Source organism: Anoplophora glabripennis, unplaced genomic scaffold (genome assembly GCF_000390285.2).
Source record: "Anoplophora glabripennis isolate ALB-LARVAE unplaced genomic scaffold, Agla_2.0 scaffold144, whole genome shotgun sequence".
Lineage (NCBI taxonomy): Eukaryota > Metazoa > Arthropoda > Insecta > Coleoptera > Cerambycidae > Anoplophora > Anoplophora glabripennis.
The window spans coordinates 954962-977232 of NW_019416377.1; the positions used below are offsets into that span (position 1 = coordinate 954962).

At 33.3% G+C, this 22271-nt stretch overlaps 2 protein-coding genes across 2 annotated transcripts in view; one reads left to right on the forward strand and one right to left on the reverse strand.

Moving 5' to 3' along the window:
• Positions 1-2535: 2535 nt before the first annotated feature.
• Positions 2536-10635, forward strand: LOC108906878 (aldehyde dehydrogenase X, mitochondrial). Its single transcript, XM_018710313.1, has 11 exons — positions 2536-2653; positions 3051-3155; positions 3219-3320; positions 3668-3833; positions 3887-4191; positions 4257-4359; positions 6238-6422; positions 6499-6663; positions 8529-8686; positions 8740-8814; positions 10500-10635. Exons 1-11 carry the CDS (start codon positions 2615-2617, stop codon positions 10567-10569), a joined length of 1473 nt encoding a protein of 490 aa, XP_018565829.1. The 5' UTR covers positions 2536-2614; the 3' UTR covers positions 10570-10635.
• Positions 10636-10693: 58 nt separating this feature from the next.
• Positions 10694-22271, reverse strand: part of LOC108906877 — a 51914-nt gene continuing 40336 nt past the window's right edge. Inside the window, exons 4-7 of the mRNA XM_023454344.1 lie at positions 15645-16035; positions 13390-13644; positions 11662-11909; positions 10694-11596 (exon numbers count right to left, since the gene is read on the reverse strand). Coding sequence (XP_023310112.1) covers positions 10785-11596; positions 11662-11909; positions 13390-13644; positions 15645-16035 — 1706 coding nt within the window. The 3' untranslated portion in view covers positions 10694-10784. The remainder of the gene's footprint in view (positions 11597-11661; positions 11910-13389; positions 13645-15644; positions 16036-22271) is intronic.

Consider the following 22271-nt stretch of genomic DNA (forward strand, 5'->3'; position numbering starts at 1 on the left):
CCCAAAAAACTCTTCATATGTAAGATTCATAGGAATTGAATGTCTTTCGCATCTCTATAAGCTCTTTAAAGATGCTTTTTACAACCATGAACTATCATGCTTTTACTAACCGTGAATATGCCGACATGTATTTTATTTATGATTTCTGTAATGGAAAAAGAGTATCGGCAACGTTTCTCTGATAAAAGGCAACCTTCTGTAAGATTTTTTGGGAAAATTCATGCATGAACGATGGAATCAGGAGCCCTAACTCCAAGATATCGTAGGTAAGTAATTTTCGGATTTTTTTAACGTAATTCTACTGCGAATGTAAGAAGAGCATCTGCTCATGATGGTTCATGGTTGTAAAAAAATCGAATGAAATGCGAAATCAAGCACAAAGATCACAACTAAGAAAATAAATAAACGTAAGAATTTAAATGATAGCATGCGAAGGTGACAATCATTATTACATTACTATGTGCAAAATGTTAAAAAAAGTTACTCTTCTGAGCCATACATTATTCAGACTAAGGACATTGGAATTTCGCACACTATTTGTTACTTTTGATGAACCTTTCTCAACAACACTCGATATGTCATACAGAAATGATGAATAAAATCACATCTTACAAGTGTTGTTTCACTTATTTGGGGTATACGCACCGTATTTTTATTTACGTCTGCTTATTTATTTTTATTAATTTATTTTTTTCGTATAGTACAATACCCAAAGAGAAAAAACAACAATCGTTATTCTTATATATTATGGATTTAAATTTTTCAGATATATGATAACTTTTATCATATTTTTATTTACATTTCGAATTTAATCAAAATAACAAAAATGCATTTTAGATACTCTATGACCTTTTATGTTAATTTTATCTATAGTGAATAATTCATAACTAGTTATATTTAAAGTTGAAATATAATGGTTTTTTATCTTACAAACACGGATTATAACCAATCCTGTTTTTTTTATATTCGTGCTTTGCGTGATGTTTATATAGAAAGATATACAATTTTTCCTAATTACCGATAATGGGTATAAATAAATTTATAATTTACAACAAATTAACCCATTCTATTCTATAATACGACGGTAAGCCTGCCGAATAAAATAAATTATATCAGTATTATCTTGTCAGGATAAAATTTGAAAAATTATAGTGCAATTGCAACAATTGAGCCTTGTTAAAGCAATTTGAAATATAAAGGGTTTAAGTAAACTGACAATTTATATTGTACATCTCTTAGTTTTAAAAAATGTGGAAGGCAGTGTTGCCACGTCTTTATACTTTTTTTTAATAAATGTGATTTGATAAAAACACTTAATAATTATCAAATAGTTAAATAGCACTGTAATGATTTTTCCTCTACAATAATTATAGTTAATTGTAACTTTATTTAATGGCTGATAAGATAAGATTTTCCATGTTTTTGCAGGTGTTTTAACATTATTATTTGAATGTATGTCTGTTAAATTAGTTTTAATTATTTTAAAGTAGGTACCTATATGTTTCATATCTTAAATTTTGTATAATTCTTTATAAATACATAGTCAGTATCACCGTTATTGACAATAGTGTATTTATTTCTACCACCAACCCACACAATAACCCAACTACAACGTAAAATCTGAAGCCTAACTTGTTTACCATACTACCTGGTGTGAATTAGTATTCACACCACGCTTGCTATATATTTATTTTTTATTTTATATACAGGTTCGGAAAGACCCCATGGTTCATCGGCCGTTACGTGAGTCATAGAAATCCGTGCGATAGAGAAGGATGGCTAAAATGAAGGCGTCTCATAGTCACCTCCCGTTTCGCCCTTCCACAAATAAGATCCACTTCCACTAATTCAGCGACCGGTGGTCATCTTTGTTTTCGTCGTTATACAATTACGACTTCGGTATTCCGATATGTTAATATAATCCGTTAACAGAAGACAGCACAACGCGTAACAAAGAAGACTTTTTACAGTAGCTAGTAGATACCTCTGTTTGTAAATCTAGTGACCTTGTTTCCCCTACTGAGAAGTTATTCAAATGGAGTATAGTGCTCAGCTGCATTTAAAGTTCATTTAGTTGTTATTTAAGTATACTTTTTAAAATGACTTAAAAATCCTAAGAAATAAAGCAAAATTCCCTATTTCCCCAATTCCAAAAAAATCTCACCTTAGAAAAATTGTGCTGCCCTCTGTTAAACGGATTGTATTAACATATCGGAATACGGGAGTTGAAATTGTATATGTAGTGACATCTATTAAAGAAAAGGCAAACGACGAAAACAAAGATGACCACCGGTCGCTGAATTACAAGTGGAGTGGATCTTATTTATGGAAGGGCGAAACGGGCGGTGATTATGAGACGCCTTCATTATAGCCATCCTTCTCTATCGCACGGATTTCTATGACTTACTTTATCGCTCCCACGTAACGGCCGATGAACCATGGAGACTTTCCGAACCTGTATACTTATTTTTAAAGTAAACATGTACTACTGGCAACGTTGTATCGATCGTAAATAAAACTCCTTATTATGTAGATAATAATAAAATGCCTTGTTTTCGCCGTAGTGTAGCCGCAAAACATATAATAGTGTAGCAGCAGAAAAAGACGGAGGAAAATGGGTGGTGTTAGAGATGTCCAAATCAGGTACAAGAAGGTTGGTAAATTTAAATGTATAATATAGCCAAGGTCGTTTAAATTTCGTCTACGCGTATGTGGAACCGAATTCTATTTAGGTTCCAAAAATTTGTTTTCTCTTCTACTCTTAAATTTTATGGAGCAATTATGCCCCAGATTTATTAAATTACGTCCTAGAAATATTACATTACGTTCTAGAAATATTTAATTTCTCTAATAAAATTACAAAACTTACTAGGTCAGGATAGGACTAGCCCAATATCACTTTTTTTAAGATTTTAGAGCTGTAAAATACGTATCTAATTATTTTCTCAATTTGTTATATAAAAATGAAATGTATTATTTTTATTTTTAAAATGTGCTATATGAATGGAGTGAGTAGCTAATACATTTTTTTAAATCAATCAAATGTCCAGTTGTTCATCAACAACGAATTTGTGGATGCAGTGAGCAAAAAGACCTTCCCCGTTATAAATCCAACTAACGGGCAAGTTATAGCTGAAGTAGCTGAAGCTGATAAGGTTTGTACTGCATACTGCATATATTTTTAAGACAGATAAATACATAGATCATATGTATTCTAGGAAGATGTTGATATTGCAGTTGCAGCTGCCAAAGCTGCTTTCGCCAGGGGTTCAGAATGGCGTACAATGGATGCTTCGGAAAGGGGAAAGCTCATCAATAATGTAAGTAAAATTTCATGGTTTCTTTAGTGACAACAAAAAAGCCACAAATTGTTCTTGATTCCTGTCTTAGAATTAGTTCAAATTGTTTTCATTCTTATAGATGTACAGTTAAATAAAAAATACAGTAACAAGGGTTTGTAAAATACAAACCACATCCGTGATATTGAAAATTATGATTTGTTTTCCGTATTAATTCAACAAATACAGTGCCATCTCTTGGTGTTTGTTTTCACCACTAGATTTTAGAGATATCATCGATATTTTCCAAAATATAATGCCCTTTTTAAAGTGAAATCACCCTGTATATGCTTGTGATAGTTTTTAATCCATCCTTCTTGTTACTTTAGCTGGCAGATTTGATGTTAAGAGACATAAGTGACCTAGCGGCCCTAGAAACACTGAATAACGGCAAACCTTTCGAAGACGCTTTGTTTGACGTCCATTGCGCTATAGATGTGTTGAGGTATTATGCTGGTTACTGCGACAAAATCCATGGAAACACTATACCTTCGGGTAAATCCAATTTTAGTGTACAAACCCTTGTTGTAATTGTTTTTTTTTTTTAGATGGAGAATTTTTCACTCTGACCCGCAAAGAACCGATCGGTGTGGTGGGTCAAATAATACCATGGAACTATCCCATCCTCATGCTCGTCTGGAAGTGGGCCCCCGCCTTGGCTGCGGGCTGCACCATCATTCTAAAACCTGCCGAACAGACCCCCCTTACGGCTCTGGTTATGGCTGCTCTTAGCAGAGAAGCTGGTTTCCGTAAGGGTGTTATCAATGTGCTTCCAGGCTACGGACCCACCGCCGGAGCAGCCATTTGCTTGCACAACGACGTGAGGAAGATTGCTTTCACTGGATCTACTGAGGTAAAAATCATCGAAATAGATTTGTGACCAGCTTGTACGCTTAGGTGTTTTTTTTTAATTTGTAGATAGGGCATTTAATATTGGAGTATGCTGCAAAATCCAATTTAAAATCTGTTGGTTTGGAGCTTGGTGGGAAGAGTCCATTGGTTATTTTTGATGATGCTGATGGTAAGATTTTTAATTCTATTATTTTATAACATGATGAGTTTTTTTTTAAATGGTACACTAATTTCTATGTATATGTCAAATTTGACATCCAGGGGTAAAGGATATGTCAACTTGATGATAGTAATTACATTGTTGCCAGATTGCCATTTTTTCAAATAAAATGCAAATCTTTTTTTTTTTTTTTTAATGAAACATCTTAAACTCTACTTATTTTGATAGAATGCTTTCTTACGATTTTAGTAATATAAGATTTGATGGGTCTGTTTTCAATAGTATCAAAATAATGTGCAATTGGAATAATGTGTTGTAAAGAAAACAATGATACCGGTGATATATATTATGTTAATATAAAGTCACAGTTGTCATTGTTTATACAAATTTATATTTATATTTTTTTGGTAATCTTTAGGCATGGTATGTTATACAAAAAGTGTTCAGAATTTACCGTACTATTCAAAAATGGCATAATATAAAGGGTATTCCATTAAAAAAAAAATCAATGATGACTGCATATGTTATTCTTGAGACACCCTGTATACAATTTTCTTATGTCAAAAATCCAAACTAAAAACACTAATCGACTTGTCCGAGCGTTTTTCCACAAAATAATTATCTGAATTTTAAACGAATTTGTTCTTTTCATCATGAATGCACTGTTTAAATTCTTTGTTAATTCCAGGAAAAACTTATACTTCACATAGAAAGTTGCAATATTACTTGCCTTGTTATAAACACCTTTTCGTAAACCGATAAATCAAGCATTAATAGAAATATAATGAAGCGCTTACATATTCAGACATCATTTTGTCGAATTAACGTTGGCGATTTGTTTTTTTCCCGCCTGTTGTCATATCACTTCAGGTGCATTGATTTATGTAGTTTAACTAAACTAGGTCAATGTCATTGACACTAAGATTCACAAACTAAACACAGTGCTTTAAGCTAATAGTGATACTTTTTATTAACAATGATTTAAAATCTATCGGAAGAGTAAATATTTTTATTAATTAATTTTTTATTATGTGCATTTTATGAAGCAGCAAAAATAATTGTTTTAAAACATAAATTAGTTTTACTTATAACACACATGCCTATTGACATTACAATATTAGTTATTATTAGTAAAAATATACAGTTTAAGAAATATTCAAAAATTTTTTTAACATTTGGTATTTTGCCTGTATTAAAATAAAAAAAGGTGTGGTGACTTTAAAATAACACGTAGCAGTTGCACGAAAGCAATTTATTTTTTGCAAAATTATTAACCATTGCAATTTCGTTCTTTGCCACTGTGTTATTATCATACAGTTGGATTAATAAGGCAGCATTGTAAGCGTGCACCTACAACTGAGTTCGGAAACTGCCCAATGGTGAAGTAGACATGATTTTAAGTTCAGTTTAAAAAACAAATTATAACTCGGCTGCTTATTCGATTAAAAAATATATTTTTCAGATTATTCTGGAGAATACAAGAACCCCAAAAAATTGACCCCCATTTAAACACTCTGTATTAAAATAAAGTCATCCTCATAGAGAATCGTTTAAAGGAATTTATTTTTACACGTTTTTAGGTAAAAATGTAAACAAGTTTATTTTTTATCTTGAAAATGATTAATGAATGATTTTTTTTTCCTTTAAAATAACTATTTCATGGTTTAAGGCATTCATTTTTGAGTATATCTCCTTTACTCTTACAAATAGATCCATTATATCTTATACCACTGTATTCGTAATAAATATCTTTATTCTCATAAAATATAAGGTTATGTCTGAGAGTACCAATCCAGCAAAAATGCAAACGCTATTAACTGGACTGGATTAACATTACAGGAGATATGCAATTAAAAAAACGCACTTAAAAAAGGTTTACCATTACAGTTGATGAGGCTGTCGAGATAGCCCACAACGCAATCTTTGCAAATCATGGCCAGAATTGCTGCGCAGGATCTAGGACTTTTGTACAAGCAGGGATCTACGATGAATTTGTGCAGAAAGCCGCAGAGAAAGCCAGCGCGAGGAAAGTTGGGGATCCTTTTGAGTCCGGAATCCAACAAGGACCTCAAGTAAGTTACGTTAAATCAATCAGATTAATAAAAGAGACAAAAAGAATAGATATTTAATTGATAATTGTAATGTTAGATTGATAAGCCTTCATTGGATAAAGTGTTAAGAATGATTGAAGCAGGGAAAAATGAGGGAGCACAGTTGGAGGCTGGCGGAAGTCAAATCGGCGAAGAGGGCTTCTTTGTGCAGCCCACAGTTTTTTCAAATGTCACAGACGACATGACCATTGCAAGGGAGGAGGTAAGCAAAAATATTAGGTTTTAAATCATTCATAACACAATCGGAATATATAACAAGAATCCAGAAATATATTGCTTACACATGTTTGCCTGAACATAACAACGCAGTGCTGCCAATTTTCGGATTTTTCTTCCAGGTCTAGGGATACTTGGGTCACCATTAAAATTATGAATTATATTTTTCAATGCTGCTGCTGTAATAAATAGATAAATATAGCACTGAAAAAGGTATCTTAAAATACAAGATGGCTAAAAATCGATGCCTGTGTTTTCAAGATTAGACGCAAGGGGGGCTAAAACAAATCGAACATGAAGAGCGGAAAATTTCACGATTGACATTCATTGACCTATGGAAAAAGAAAAAACAAAAATGCATAATTTAAACTTTATTTAATTATTGTTTTAAACGTCAAGGACGAGCCTAAACGTAATGTTCTTATATCTAAAACATCTTAAATCTGTTCGGAATTTCATAAAAAAATATTTTTAAGCAAATTTATAAATATAGAACAAAATTTAAACTTTGTGATACAATGACATATCATTATCGAGATATTTAACAATGTTCAGGTTGTCGTTACAAAGTAAGTGTATTTTGTAAAAGTATTTTTAGAGATGGGCACTTTTCCAAAAAGTGTGTTACGGACATGTCGATGAAATGTCTGGACATGTTGGGAAAGGTACTTTTGACCTTGAATCTAATCATGCACCTTTGAGTGACGTCATGTTTTCACAGGTCACTGCTTGGGGGCACACAAAGCAAAATATTACTTTTATTCTAATGAATATGTGTCGATATATTTTACTTATTACCTACCTTTAGCCTTTTTTATAAGCTGGTTTCTAATTTTCCCTGGACAGCCAATACACTTATTTAAATGTTTTTCCATCCTACTGGAATTCTTAAAAATTGTTTTTGAGCAGAAGTTACATTTATAATGATTTTTATTCAATTGAGAAAAATATAACCAAACGGTTGATTTTGGCGACATACTTCATTTATAAACTATTTGTGTATTAAATATTAAATTAAGAATCAACTGATTACTCTTTACTAATCATTAACTTTCAAAAATAATAAAATATGGACATATAAGGTTATATATTTTTAAATTATCGGTTTAAGTTAAACAATTATTAACAAAATACAAGAAAATGGCTAAATATTTTTAATACTTTAATCTTACATGTACCAACCTCAAAAATTTTTTACGGTAATTATGAATGCAACAAATAATTCCACGCTTGCGCATACAACTTTTCAATTTTGAAAAGTAGTGTCCTCAGAACACTTTTCACGACATGTCCGATGGACATGTCCAGCTGACATGTCCGCGGCGCATTTCTAAGTATTTTTATGGGGCGACATTATTTATAACATTTCAAGACTGTGACCGTTTTACTCATCACTAGAAGCTTTAGCTTTGAAGATGTCGAGGCATTTGATTGTATTGACTATATATAAGGTATTATTTGACAAAAGCATATTTATTTCAAAGACAGATGTGCACTGAAATAATTAAGATAAAAAAATTGTGTGAAAAACGATTCATTTTAACTTTGCCAAAGTTGAAAGTGGAGTTCCACAAGGATCCACTTTGGTCCCACTATTACTTTTGTTGTACATAAATGATATTGTTCCAAACTTCCCAGAGGCAAAATTATCGTTATTTGCTGGCGACAACAGTTTACTGATACAGGATGCTAACAAATGATTTGAAGCTAATAATATATTAGAAAGCACTTCTGATTGGTTTTGTGCTAATGCTCAATTGCAATAAAATATAACATCCCAATTACAGTCTACATTGTTCAAAATAATTTGTCATTAAATAGATGCAAATATTCATAATCATTGTTGTACAGATTTTCGGACCCGTCCAGTCTATCTTAAAGTTCGAGACTCTAGATGAAGTGATCGAGAGGGCCAACGACACCCCTTATGGTTTAGCTTCCGGAGTCGTCACCAAGAATATCAACAACGCCTTAGTGTTCTCCCAAGCTGTCGAAGCGGGATCTGTTTGGTAAGATATACTCAACGTTTTATCATTGCTTTAAATGTCTTGTATATTTCAAGGGTTAACTGTTACGATGCTATCACTCCACAAACACCGTTTGGTGGGTACAAGAAGTCAGGATTCGGCAGGGATCTGTAAGTCAATCGTTCTTATCGTACAAACTTCATTTTACACCTTTTCACATTTTGACTCGATACATTATTCAAGAAATTGTAACGATATTTTGTTATGTGCCACCTTTTCACTTCAAATTTAAGGTTACCCACTTTTAGAACAAAAATCTTGGTACCGACAAACCACAAATTATAATTTGCGAAAATAGGCAACCAAGAGATGGTGTGAAACAAGAGGTGTGTGAGGTGGTACAGTAAAAAAGGTCTTATAATTCGGAAATGGTGCGTTGAATCGAAAAAACAATTAATAAAATCTCTCCTACACCACTGGTTCTGATTGTCCGTTCTGACTTGAATGCAAAAGGTGCGAAGTCCGTATGTTGAAAATAAATTTTGGAAACTAGAACTGTGTGACGTCATATAGTAAAAAGGACATATAACTCGGAAATAGTGTGAATCGAAAAAATAATTAATAAAAAAAATTTAAATTTCCCCACGCACCAAGTTGTGATTATCCGTTATGCGTTGAATGGAAAAGGTCCGAACTCCGTCTTCAAAAACAAAAAAGTTAGTCAATAATTGCAACAACAGTAGCGAACCCATTATCTTATCTCTTGTTGCATGATTTGTTGTTTTTTTTAATAAATTTTGTATCAACCACCCCTTGAAGTTGCAACAATTTTATTAAATAAAAAAATGAAGGTATTATTCTTAAGGAAATTTTACGTTTTCAATTTTTTTTAAAATAAATAATTAGGTAAATTCATAGTTTTAATTCTAACTTGATTTATTTTATTTAGTAATTAACACAAATCTCATTTCCAAACAAAAGATAAGTTCCATATAACTCTTCAATTACATGCACTAAATTTATCTGGCAGTTATTATTTGGCCACAAAGCCACCGCTAGAACTGCCTCCTCTTACCGAGTAGAAGAGTTACCACGTTAAATTTTATTGTTGGATGCCGGCTAACAAGACCCTGCATCCATTTTAGGTTGCCATTTTCCAGCATGCAAAGTGCGGTCTGTGGCGATAAGCTGTATTTTCTGTGGTAATAAAATCTATAAAAATGTATTGCTGGTTGCCTATTTGCTGTCGAGCCCTCAAAGAAATTGTTTTTTTTACCACTATTAGTTGTTGTTTAACCCTTTCGCTGCGCAATACGTCTGAACGTAGCTACCACGCCGTGCGAGAAAGTTTATCGCGTGCGAATATATACGTCTGGAGCAGTTAGACCACTTATAGTTTTACATTATGTTGTGTTAAATTACGATTTACGATAAATTTTACGATTTTATTTTGAATAAAAACTGAAAGAAACCTGAACAATCTTGGTATTATTACCAGTACCTCTTTCCATAAAAATATTTGTCACAATCGGTATAAGCTCGCCCGCAAAAATTCGCCTTACCAATTGCAATAATCGAGTCACTGATGCGCATGGTTGCGAATATATACGGTTTGAGCAGCCTGATCCAATTTAACTATTCTTGTGAATTAATCCGTCTGGAGCAGTTTGAGCCCTATAAATTTTTAGCGAATATATACGTCTGGAGCAGTGAAAGGGTTAAGATTACAAATTTATGCAATTTTAAAAGAAATTAATTTTTCGTGCTAATTTGCCTATTGCCATATTTCTTGAATAGTTTATTGGTTCAAAAATTGGTTAATGTAAAGCAAGTCTTACTCATATTTTTTTTCCAGGGGTGAGGATGCTCTCAAGGAATATCTACACATCAAAACAATATCTATTAAAGTACCGACAAAGAACTGAATTAAAGGCTTAAGAAATACATTATCATTATTATATTGGATTATATTTTATATAGGTACAAATTTATCTTGTTATTTTCTTTGTTATCTACATTTTATTTTATAGAATTGTTATAATTATTCGATTAAAAATAATGTAATTAAATGCATACATAAAATATTAAATATTAGTACAACAGCGAGGTTGTTAAATTTATTTGGATCATTAAGAATCAATCATATTTCTACTTCACTTCTGACGTTCTCCTTAAGCCCCCATTGCCTCTTTATGTCCAATCTTGTGCTAAACGGATACTCTAACAAAACACCCCCCAGTGCCATGTTGTTCCTCACATAACTGCTGCAAATACAGATCAGCATGCACGTACATCTCGAGGATATAATATAAGCCTTGCGCCTGTCCTCGAAATCGTTCATATCGAAATCATCGTCTTCAATCGCCATTATAACGACGTTAAACTCCAACCCCTTGACCCGTAACGCCCAACTAACGAGAAAATCGTTCAGCTGTCTCTGACACAGGAAATCTTCGACGTTCGCTACCGCTTTGGGCTGGAAAGTATTCTCAACGAAGCATTCTTCGAGGTGTTTGTTTATGCTGCGGGGTACGGTGTTCTCATTCTGCATGAACGGTATGACGCAGATGTCGTTAGGTTTTATGCCCTTCGTCGAGCATAGGTCTATCACCACGTTAGCTATGGTCTCGTCTATGTTTTCCTCGAACGGTACCCAGTACACAGGAGGGCCCTCTATGTCGTGGCCGACGGAAAGGTTCGGAACGACGATGTCGCCTATGGTAAGGGCGACCTTCTTCAAGGCTGGTTCGTTGTAGAAAACTTTGAAAACGTCAAAGATGCTTTTCGTGGAGCGCATAATTTCGCTTAAGACCAGAGCGGGGGTTCTGAAAATTTCTGGACAGTGTTTTGGGAGGAATAACTGAGCTTGGTTTGCGTCTATCATGAACCACATCTCCCCCCAGTCCTTGTTGTGGTGGTTTTTAATTTGTTGCGGAATGTTCAAGTCCATACCTGCAATTTTGGAGAAAAAAGTTAATGAAACATCCAAACAAAAGCATCTTAATAATTTGTCTTACCCAAAGTGGCATATTCGCAGTTCTCTACGTGACAGTTACCACCATGGTAGTGTTTGTAGACTTCTGAAAGAGTTTCCTTCATGATGGACTGATTGAAACAAATGCTAACAGCTTCGGATTCGTCCATAAATATATGCTTGTATTTCTTGGTGCAACCTTTCAGAAAACCATTGATCGATACAAAATACCGAGCAGTGTCCACATATTTGTCAATGCCCATTACTTGGAGCTTCATTGTGACGTCAGCTCTAGAATAGCAAAAGTTAATTAACAGGAACTGCAAGAATGTGATAGAATCTAACACTTTTTCCAAATTGTGTTTTGTATGTGATTTTACAAATACTGTCTAGAAAATAGAATGACTTTTCATATTTTCTGATTTATAAACAACAAACAGCAAAGAACAATTCAATTTATTAAAATTATAAAGGACGTTTGCGTAAAATGAATTTGACTATCTAATTTGAAAATATGAGCTACTATCGCGCCATCTGTGGGTTTATAATCTAATTTAAAAGTATGAGCTACTATCGCGCCATCTGTGGGTTTATAATAAAATCTAAAAAAGTATTTTTTGCGATTAATTACGATTCCAATGTCTCAAAATATTGTGTCTGATTTTTTTTCGCTAATTAAAATAAATTGATGAAATATATAAAATAAAATAATTTTCTGGAAGAATAAAAGATTTATCTTTAAAAAGATTTTTGGTTTATCCACTAGGTGGCGCATTGTGTCTAGTTTTCAAAATGGAAGTGAAACGGCATCTCGAGGGCTTGATGAAATTTTGTTAGTGAATATTTGAATAATTATCTTTATGTGTTTAAAACATAGTACAATACAAATCAATGCGGTCACAGAACAATGGTTGTAGATAACAATTTTTTTGCACATCCCCAAAGCTATACCTACTACATATACTAACAGGGAGGCGTTTATATCTAAATTGTAAATGTATTTTCTGTTGATCGTGAATTCTTTATGAATATATTTAATTAGTGAAGTCTTCTAATTTACTTGAAACAAAGTAGTACCTACCTATAGGTAGCCATTTTGCATGTAAAGGTGCAAAGAAACGGGAGGAATTTAAAAATTCCGCGGCACTGTTTTGCAGAACATAATCTACTCCTTACTATCCCGATTTGTTTTTACAACATATTTATGAAAAAGTCTATGTCTTCACCGATTTGTATTATACTGTGATCTAAGTTCTAAGACATGGCGGTTTGTTAAACAGAGTGATTTTTGTTGTGTAGTGTCATATAGAAAAGTGACTAAAGGCAGCTAGAGTCGTTTAATGGAGTCGTATTTACAATTTAAGCAGCAAAGTGAATTTGACGTCTTTAAAAATAAAGTTCAATGCAGCAATGAAAATGGTAAGTTAAAAACTTTCATTAAAAATAAATTGTTTAAAACATTCCAACAACTGTTCCATTACAATTCCATTGCAAAATAATATAATCATTTCAAATATTGCAATGTTGTACTTAATTAGGGACCGCCATTTTTTTTGCTATAGAATTTGATTTCAGTCACCACTTCATCTATTTACACGAGAATGTGCGCCCATTTGGAAAAAGCGCTGGTTGTGAATTTACATATGTAAAGAGTAAAGTTTTAAAGGTAAAAATCTGATGTTATATTCATAAGATAAAAAATAATGTCTCAGGCATTACAATTTCCAGTAACCACAGCACAGGGCAACTGCTATTTCATTAAAATGTTTACCTGATGCCCGGCCAGTAACAGACATAGAGGGCTCGATTCTGGTCGTTGAGCCGGCTAGTACGATGCAATTGATCAAGTTTCCTTAAAACCAGCAATGTCTTTCCCGTACCGGCAGCTCCATAAACAACCAGGGGCCCTCCTTCTTCCTTAGAGCATTCGTTACTGTCCATGATATCCAACTGTTGCCGCGTCAGCAAGGCTAGCAGGTCTTCGTTGATCTCGTTCATGAAGACGCCAAAGCTCAGAATAATAAACCTGAAACGTAGACAGACATATGACGGTCATTACGTATTAATTTTCAACAATTTTGTTTTTAATAACTTTGCAAAAAGTTTTGCAAACGGGTACATACTGTTTATTATATTATTATAAGAGTTTGAAATGTGCGCCTCTGTTTGCCTCGCTGCGAAAAAACTCGACGTTATGGGGTTCTTTAACGGAAAGACATAAAAGACTTTTATAGCACTGGTCTTGCAGTTTTTAAAGTAATTAATACTGCTATATTTGTCTAGCAAATGCGTTTGTTGACGTTTATTACGTTTGCAGTTCTTAGAACCTCGCGCAAGATCAATAATGCGCTTTTTTCGCCATTAATTGAAATTCCCAATAGTTGTCGACGTTTCTCTTGTTCGTCCGTGGTAAGTCATGTTGGGTCGTACATCGTGAGCTACGTCTCGTGTGCCTTCTTTTTTCACCATTTATTTTACTGCCTCGTGGCTATTCCACCTCGCATAGCTGCAACGGAATTTTAAAATATACTTAGTATATTATACCGTCTGTAACTTTGAATGGGGGTCATATTTATACTATACAGAGGTTATCTGTGACCTTTAGAAACACGTATCAGTAGTTTACTTTTTCATGCACAATTGGCAATTGGGCTATGCATTGTTGACAACTTTCATATTTAAAGGCAAGGTTATTAAAAAGCAAATTTCCACACCACTCACCTGAGGTAGATACTACTCTTTGGCGCGTTACTTTTTGAGTGGCTGCTCGCCACGAGCTCTAATATCATCTCACAAAAAAACAAAAATTTAATTCGAGAGCTAATAATAAAACAGGTTTTTTGGAATGAAATTTTTATTCATTCATTTCGTCAATTTTAACAATATTTTGAAGCAGTTTTCGAAAAAATTTGTTTGATATACGATCGCGAAGTCCATTTTGAATCCCCTGATAGTATTTTTTTATATTTCGCAACCTAGAATAAAAAATAACTATAAAAATATGCAAGGCAGATGCACGTAAATTTAATCTGTTAGAATATGTTTTTACTTTCTACTATTTCCTTAAAAAAAAAGGGAAATCACCTACACCTCTTTGTTCCCAACATAGCTTTTTTTAATAACGTATCGGACCGGGATTTTAGAGACAATTAAAGAAAGGGTTAAACTTTTATTTTCAGAAAGTTTTACATTGATAGTTCATGTAATAAACGCGCTAGCATAAGTTAAATTTGACGTTAAGAAATGGCTCGCACGCTGAGAAGGAGCGCCGGGCCCGCGCATCGCGTGAACGTTGCCCTCGCGCGCGCGAGATTTTTTACTTGAACGTTTCAAATTCGTTTCAAATGCAATAATTATTATTAAAGAGCAATTTTTCAATTTTTCGAATTCACATCTTAATAAATAAGAAAATGTAATTTAACAAATATGTTTTAAAACTACCTACAACTAGAATGTTATTTGAAACTTTAATTGCGAATTATTAGAATTATATAATTTGATTGATATGAAACTGGGAAACGGTTCGATTATAAAAAAAATACTACGTCCGCAATTTTTCATAATTATATGTGCTTCTTCGTATTATTTTTACAATATCAGGGAATTTCTTAAATTCATTAAATTACAGAAATATTCAGCGCCTAGCGAGTAGCTGACTTCTGGAGTTCTGGCTTTAGCCTGGGATTGGGTCGGCTTGTCGTACCTATCCTCTCTCCATTCGTTCTTCGTAGTCTGTATTAATTAAATATGAATTAATTTTAAAATAATTATGAATATTTTCATAATTATTAAAAAATAATAATTTGAAGCAGAAAATACCGAAATATTATAATAGACACATTCAACAAACTCGTAATTTTTGTAAAATATTGTATTAACGTTCAGTAGTCTGACAACTTAATAATGATAATAATATTACCACGACCACTACCAGATGATTTATATTTTTTCTCCAATATTTTCTTTGTAACATGTTCTTACAAATGACCAACTTTATAGCAAAAATATTAAAAAAAAAACACTTACCTATTAAGTAGACTGGCGAAATGCGTCTCATCTATGGCGTCCCCTCCCAACACGTTCTCCAGAAACCACTGGTTGAACAACTCTTGACTACCTAAGGTGTCTTCGAACACGTGCAGGTTCTTATCTTCCTTCCACCGCTTGATAACCTGGTGCCGCGGGTCTCTGGTGTAGCTGCCCAAGAACGGCCACATGATGTACGTCTGGATGGTTTTGTTCTTGGGCTCGTCGCCTAGGAAGCCCTGAAGGACCTCCATGTGGTCGCGCAGCTGGTGCTGAGCCGATCTCTTGTTGTTCTTTATCACTTTGGCGTCGGAGGTTTTCTCCAGGTCTTCCTTTTTGGTGCCGGAGTCCTTGTTGGACTTCACTTCTACGAGGACGACGAAAAATTGACCTGGAAGACAGAAAGTGGTGGGAAATTAAGAGTGCGGGACGGTACTCTAACTTTAAATGAAGTTGTTTATTGAGATTGAAGGTAGCAGGGAAATTATTTTTAATTCTCTACTCCTACTTAAGTATTTTACACAGGTGTCTTGTAAACATAAAGTTTTTAAACGACCTTATATACAAAAATTTATTCGGGTGTTGATGTTGGAGGAGGTGAAAACTGAGATCTGACACGACCTATCCAAGAATTTTAATGTGTGGTCGTTTAAATATAGTTTGCTCATGCACACTAAAATGGGAAGAAGCTTTAAGCAAAAACTAAAACCGAGCTCTGGCATCTTCAAAATTAGTGGTAGTACTTCTTCTAGAAATCCAGACCACACATCAACATTCAGAGAATTGCTGTCATTGCTGATTAACTTCGACTAAGGCATGTGGATTTTCTTCTGTTGATATGTAGTTATTATGATAATTATCTAATCTCGCGAAAACTTTGTTTCGTCTGTTCTAAATCTAAATGTGTATCAAAAACTTTGTTGGATTTTGTTAAATCTTTAAAAAGAATCTTTTTCCTCCCTTCAACAATTCACATATTGGCGCTTATTATTTTCTTACACCAGGGTCTACAGTAATATTTTTCTTTAATTAAAATTTGTACTGAAGTTTTTTTTTACTTTAATATTCATTCAGTACCTATTGTCATTTCGTCTATCAAGGAGCAAGATATCTTAGGAGACCTGAGAAGGTCTAAAGACTCCATCACAATGGGTGTGGATGGTATTCCAAGTTTTATCCTAAAAGACTGTGCGTACTCATTTGTTCAACCTTTGTGTGTATTATTTAACTGTATACTAAAAAATTATACTTTCCTGTCTCTTTTGAAAAAGGCATATGCGTGTCCAATATTTAAAAAGGGAAATCCTAAAGAAATTGCGAATTATAGAGCAATTTCTTTGCTGTGTAATTTTTCTAAAATTTTTGAATCCACTCTGTTTAATGAAATTTATTATCTCACTAAGCAACTGATATCCATTCATCACCATGGATTTATGCAGAGAAGATGTACCATTTCAAATCTCGCTGTCTTTTCTCAATTTATTTCTGAAACTTTGGCAAGTGAAGGGCAAGTTGACGTAATATTTACAGATTTCCAAAAAGCCTTCGATCATATAAATCATTACATCTTACTTGCAAAGTTACAATGATTTTAATTTTTCAGATTCGTTCATCAGGCTTTTACAATTGTATTTAGCAAACAGACAATCTATGGTCAGGTTTCAAAATTTTACTTCAAACATTTTCTCCATCTTCAGGGGTGCCCCAAATCTTTAATTTGGGACCGCTTTTGTTCTTACTTTTTATTAATGATCTTTCGGATATCTTTTTATGTAAAAAAATTGATGTTCGCAGATGGTGTTAAATTATTCTCTGTAATAAATTCCCTTACAAACTGCGTCCGTCTAGAATTCTGTATGAATCGTATGTCGTCAACTGCAAATGTAAGGTATTGTCCTTCACTCGTAAAACTAATTTTGTTGTCTACAACTATACATTGATAGATACATCCTTAGCCGTGTTGAACTGTTTAAGGATCGAGGCATAACTTTTGACAGTAGACTCATTTTCATCGATCATCGTTTCTTAACCACAACCAAACTTTTTCACTCATTTTGCAAATTTATATACTGAGTGTTTCAAAAATGACACAGACGGACTAGGATTTTTTTCTCATTTCATTACCTACCTAAATTTTTAAATAGATATTTCTACACACGGTGTCAAATGTTTTTTTGCAACTTATGTACAGGATGTTTCATAAAACTGACACAGATGGACCAGATTTTCTCTGATTCATTTTATTAATTTTTTCATGAAATCTTTTGAAGAATAGTTGTATATTTACCGACCAGCCGCTTTTTATAAAATCCATATATGTACTGGGTGATCTACAAAATTGACCCACATCCGAAACGGGCAATTTTTTTACCTCTTCACTTTTAACTTTGTTTTTATACTAAAATCTTTTAATGAAAAATTGTATATTTAATAACCGGATGTCTTTTTGAATCTTTATATTGAATGTTCCACAATACTGATGCAGATTAAAATTACGAGTAGAAGGAAACTTTCCTTATTGTTTTTTCCATTTTCATATTTTGTACTGAAATCTGGAATATTTTTATGAAAAATCTTATACCCTACCAATCAGGTGTTTTCTGCAACTTATGTACAGGATGTTTCATAAAACTGACACAGATGGACCAGATTTTCTCTGATTCATTTTATTAATTTTTTCATTAAATCTTTTGAAGAATAGTTGTATATTTACCGACCAGCCGCTTTTTATAAAATCCATATATGTACTGGGTGATCTACAAAATTGACCCACATCCGAAACGGGCAATTTTTTTACCTCTTCACTTTTAACTTTGTTTTTATACTAAAATCTTTTAATGAAAAATTGTATACTTATTAACCAGTTGTCTTTTTGAATTTTTATACTGAGTATTTATGACCAATAGAACGAAACATTCCTTAATGTTTTTTCCTTTTCTATATTTTGTACTGAAGTCTGGAATATTTTTATGAAAAATCTTATACCCTACCAATCAGGTGTTTTCTGCAACTTATGTACAGGATGTTTCATAAAACTGACACAGATGGACCAGATTTTCTCTGATTCATTTTATTAATTTTTTCATTAAATCTTTTGAAGAAAAGTCGCTTTTTTAAAATCCATATACTAGATCTTCTAAAGAATTAAGGACAGTTTTGTTTCTTCTCACTTTTAGCTTTGTCTTTATTTACTACAGTCTTTTAATGAAAATTTGTATATTTAATAAGCAGATGTTTTAACTTATTATTTCACCATTTCTGCCTTACCTACGTAGTCTTTGGACGAAAATTTTTATATTTACTAACCAGATGCCCTTTTTGGAAATTTGGAAGAAACTTTTCTTATTCTTTTCTCCAGCGGGGCCTACTCTTTTTTGAAAAACATTCTCATCAAACTTTTATATACATGGTGTGTAAAAAACCAAAGTAGAGAGTGTTTCAAAAAATGTTATATCTACTAACCAGCGAAGAGAGCACCGCGGAGCGGTGTTCGGGCCGTGCGCAACGCGGCCCGAGGGCCGAAGGCTCGAGAGAAAGGTCAAACTTCGCGTCAGCGAAGTTTGCCTACCTTTCTAGTTATTATTAATGTATTAATTATGTACTGACACCTACCTATGTGGGCTAGCTGCTGACGTATGGTATGACGTCTGCTTTCATTAATTATTTTGGGGGAGAAATTATTAAAAACAAATTCTGATTTCTCTATATATCTTCTACTATGACATATTTCATAGTGCTTTTGGCATTATATGCTAAACGAGCCCATTACCCTTGTAAAAGTTTAATTAAATTTAAGTTATTTACCTTTAAAATCGTCGGTAGTGACGTCAATTGACGATGACGCGTCACCCGTGAGGCTTTACGTCACAGGTGCTACTGCCGCAGTCCACCTACCGGCGCCGACGCTGTCCCGCGTTAATAAACCTATCGCTCATTTGCATCTCGCGGTGGAAGCCGCATATCTGCCCATTTTTATGCAACGGCGTGCTTAATTTATTCCGCGCAGGCCGTTAATGCGCCGGACCTGTTGATTTACAGCATTAAATGTCTCCGCGGAAAATGAAATTAATTATTTTATTAATAGCCCGTTCTTATCTTTGCCAGCGCTATGAATGGCATTGTGGGCTGTCCTCTCCTTTTTTTTTGCTATAGGCTTTATTTATTGCCCCGCGATTTTTTACTGTTCGGTTTACGCCATGCAGGGGCTTGTGCGCTACTACGCCTTCCGACGGCATGAGAGGGACGGGTTTGTGTTATTTATTGTTCGTTTTATGGATGATACTTGTGTACAGGTGGATTCACTCTATTTTGACCTACCCCATGAACTTTTTTGTTTTTAGAGTGATAAAAAAAATACAAAATTTGCACGATTTTTTTATGAAGCTTTCAAAAATGATAGTAGAAAAATAAATGGTGTCTAAACAAAATGGCCGCGGATGTTAACTTTGTTAATTTAAATAGAACACCCTGTATATGTTTACATACTTGGATTGAACGTTCCCTGTCGAGCATAGTCATATAGGGTTTGTTGGGTCCATCTCTAACGATAAACCACCAAACAGCCCCGATTTAACACCCTCAGATACTCAGTTACATTTTTGTGGGTATTTTTGAAGGACAAAGTTAATAATAATTTTAATAAGAGCATTCAAATGATTAGAAATAAAATTAGAGAAACTATCGAGCAATGGCCACCACGCTCCCCTGACTTAACCCCCACTAGATTTTTTTGTGGGGCTATCTACAAAGCAAAATTATCTATCTGAATAGACCAGACACTATCGAAGGATTATAAAATTGTATCAGAGAAGAAGTGCGACACATAACACCAAATGTTATTCAAAATGTAATTGATAATTTTGAACACAAAATTGGGCATTGTGCAATGGTTAATGAGGACCACTTAATGTTTTCATTTAATTCTAATAGTAACCAACAAACCTATATGACTACGCTCGACAGGGAACGTTCTATCTAAATATGTAAAGGGTGTTTTGTGTAAATGAACAAAATTAACATACGCGGCCATTTTGTTTGGGCTTCGTTTGTTTTTCTACTATCATTTTCGAAAACTTCATAGAAAATCGTACAACTTTTGTATTTCACATATTTTTATAACTTTTATAACTAAAAACAAAAAAGTTAACTTTTACTGTTGCTAGCGCGTTTATTACATGAACTATCAATGTAAAACTTTCTGCAAATAAAAGTTTAACTCTTTCTTTAATAAATCTTTAAAATCCAGGGCCCATACATCCAATAGTTAATTAACAATTAACGAATTAACGTTATGATTTTTGTTTTTTTTTTAATTACCTATCGTAAAAATAAGCTCTATTTAATGCTAAAAGAGTGAATTTCCGAGCGGCTTTTGTGTGACGTCATATATTTAGGCAACCCGCAACAAATTGTCATAGTTGAAAATGTACAGACCGAATCTGGTCTTGTGTACTCTATACATAGATACTATCAAAATTAACAACTTCAAATGAATTTCTTTTTACAAGGATTTAGAAGTATTTAAAAACAACTAACTATGCCGTCGGAAGGTTGGTAAAATAGATACACTAATATGCTTAAAACTTACAAAAACGATACAAAAGAATATTCTAATATTGCCAGAATATCGCGATATTTAAGGTCATGACAAAGAAGCCATTTTTTTGGTACCTTATGTCCAAAGTATATAAGGTCGAAAATCGATCTAGTAAAAATATTGGTAAATATTTCATAACTATGGGGTTGCCTATTATTTCGCATATGTGACGTCACTACTAAAAGGGTCTATTTCAATTTTTGAAATTTTTATATTTCGATACGTTTCTTTGGATCAATTGAACCTATAACGTTTAGTAATTAAACAATTAGTTGAAAAATAACGAACAAATTTAATTAACAAACCTAGAGCAACAATTTCATGGTCAGTCGAATCGGCCTTTGGCACACATCTTGATCTTCGGACTGTCCACGTTTTTCATAAATTTCATCAACATCTAAGTATCTCTTTTTTCAATATAGACTAGGCGGTATCTGTTTTGATTTGGGTGAAACGTATATCCATAGAGATTTTTGGCTTTTTGGCTTTCAAATATCACTAGAAATGAAAATTTTTCTATGCGCATAAAAAAAACGTGGATTTAACTTTTGGCGGCACAATATGTTAAAAAAATTCGAAAAATATCATGTTTTTCTTCCTTACAACTCTTTACTTCTCTACAACTTCCTTCCTTTTCAAGAGTTCATTTTAGGCGAAAATGGAAGAGGAACAATGTTTGTAATTAAATTTTACAAATTATGACTAGTTACAAATCGAATGAATCGTGATTATTATTGTATAAATCGAAAAAATCGCCAAAAATTGGGTTAAAAAACTATTTTTTAGGGAATTTTTTAGGGGTCTTTAAGTTGGGTATAGGACCTTCATACTTGGCTCAAGAAAAGTTCATGTTATGTAGAATCATCACTCCAAACTTCATCAAAATCGGTTATATAGATTTTGCATAATAATTTTGCAATCCAGATTTTGAAAAAAAATTGCAAATTTTCACAATTTTGCACAGCGAAAACCAAGGCCCTTAGATACTTGAAAATTTAATCACATATAGAAGGGCTCTCAAGCTTTCAAAC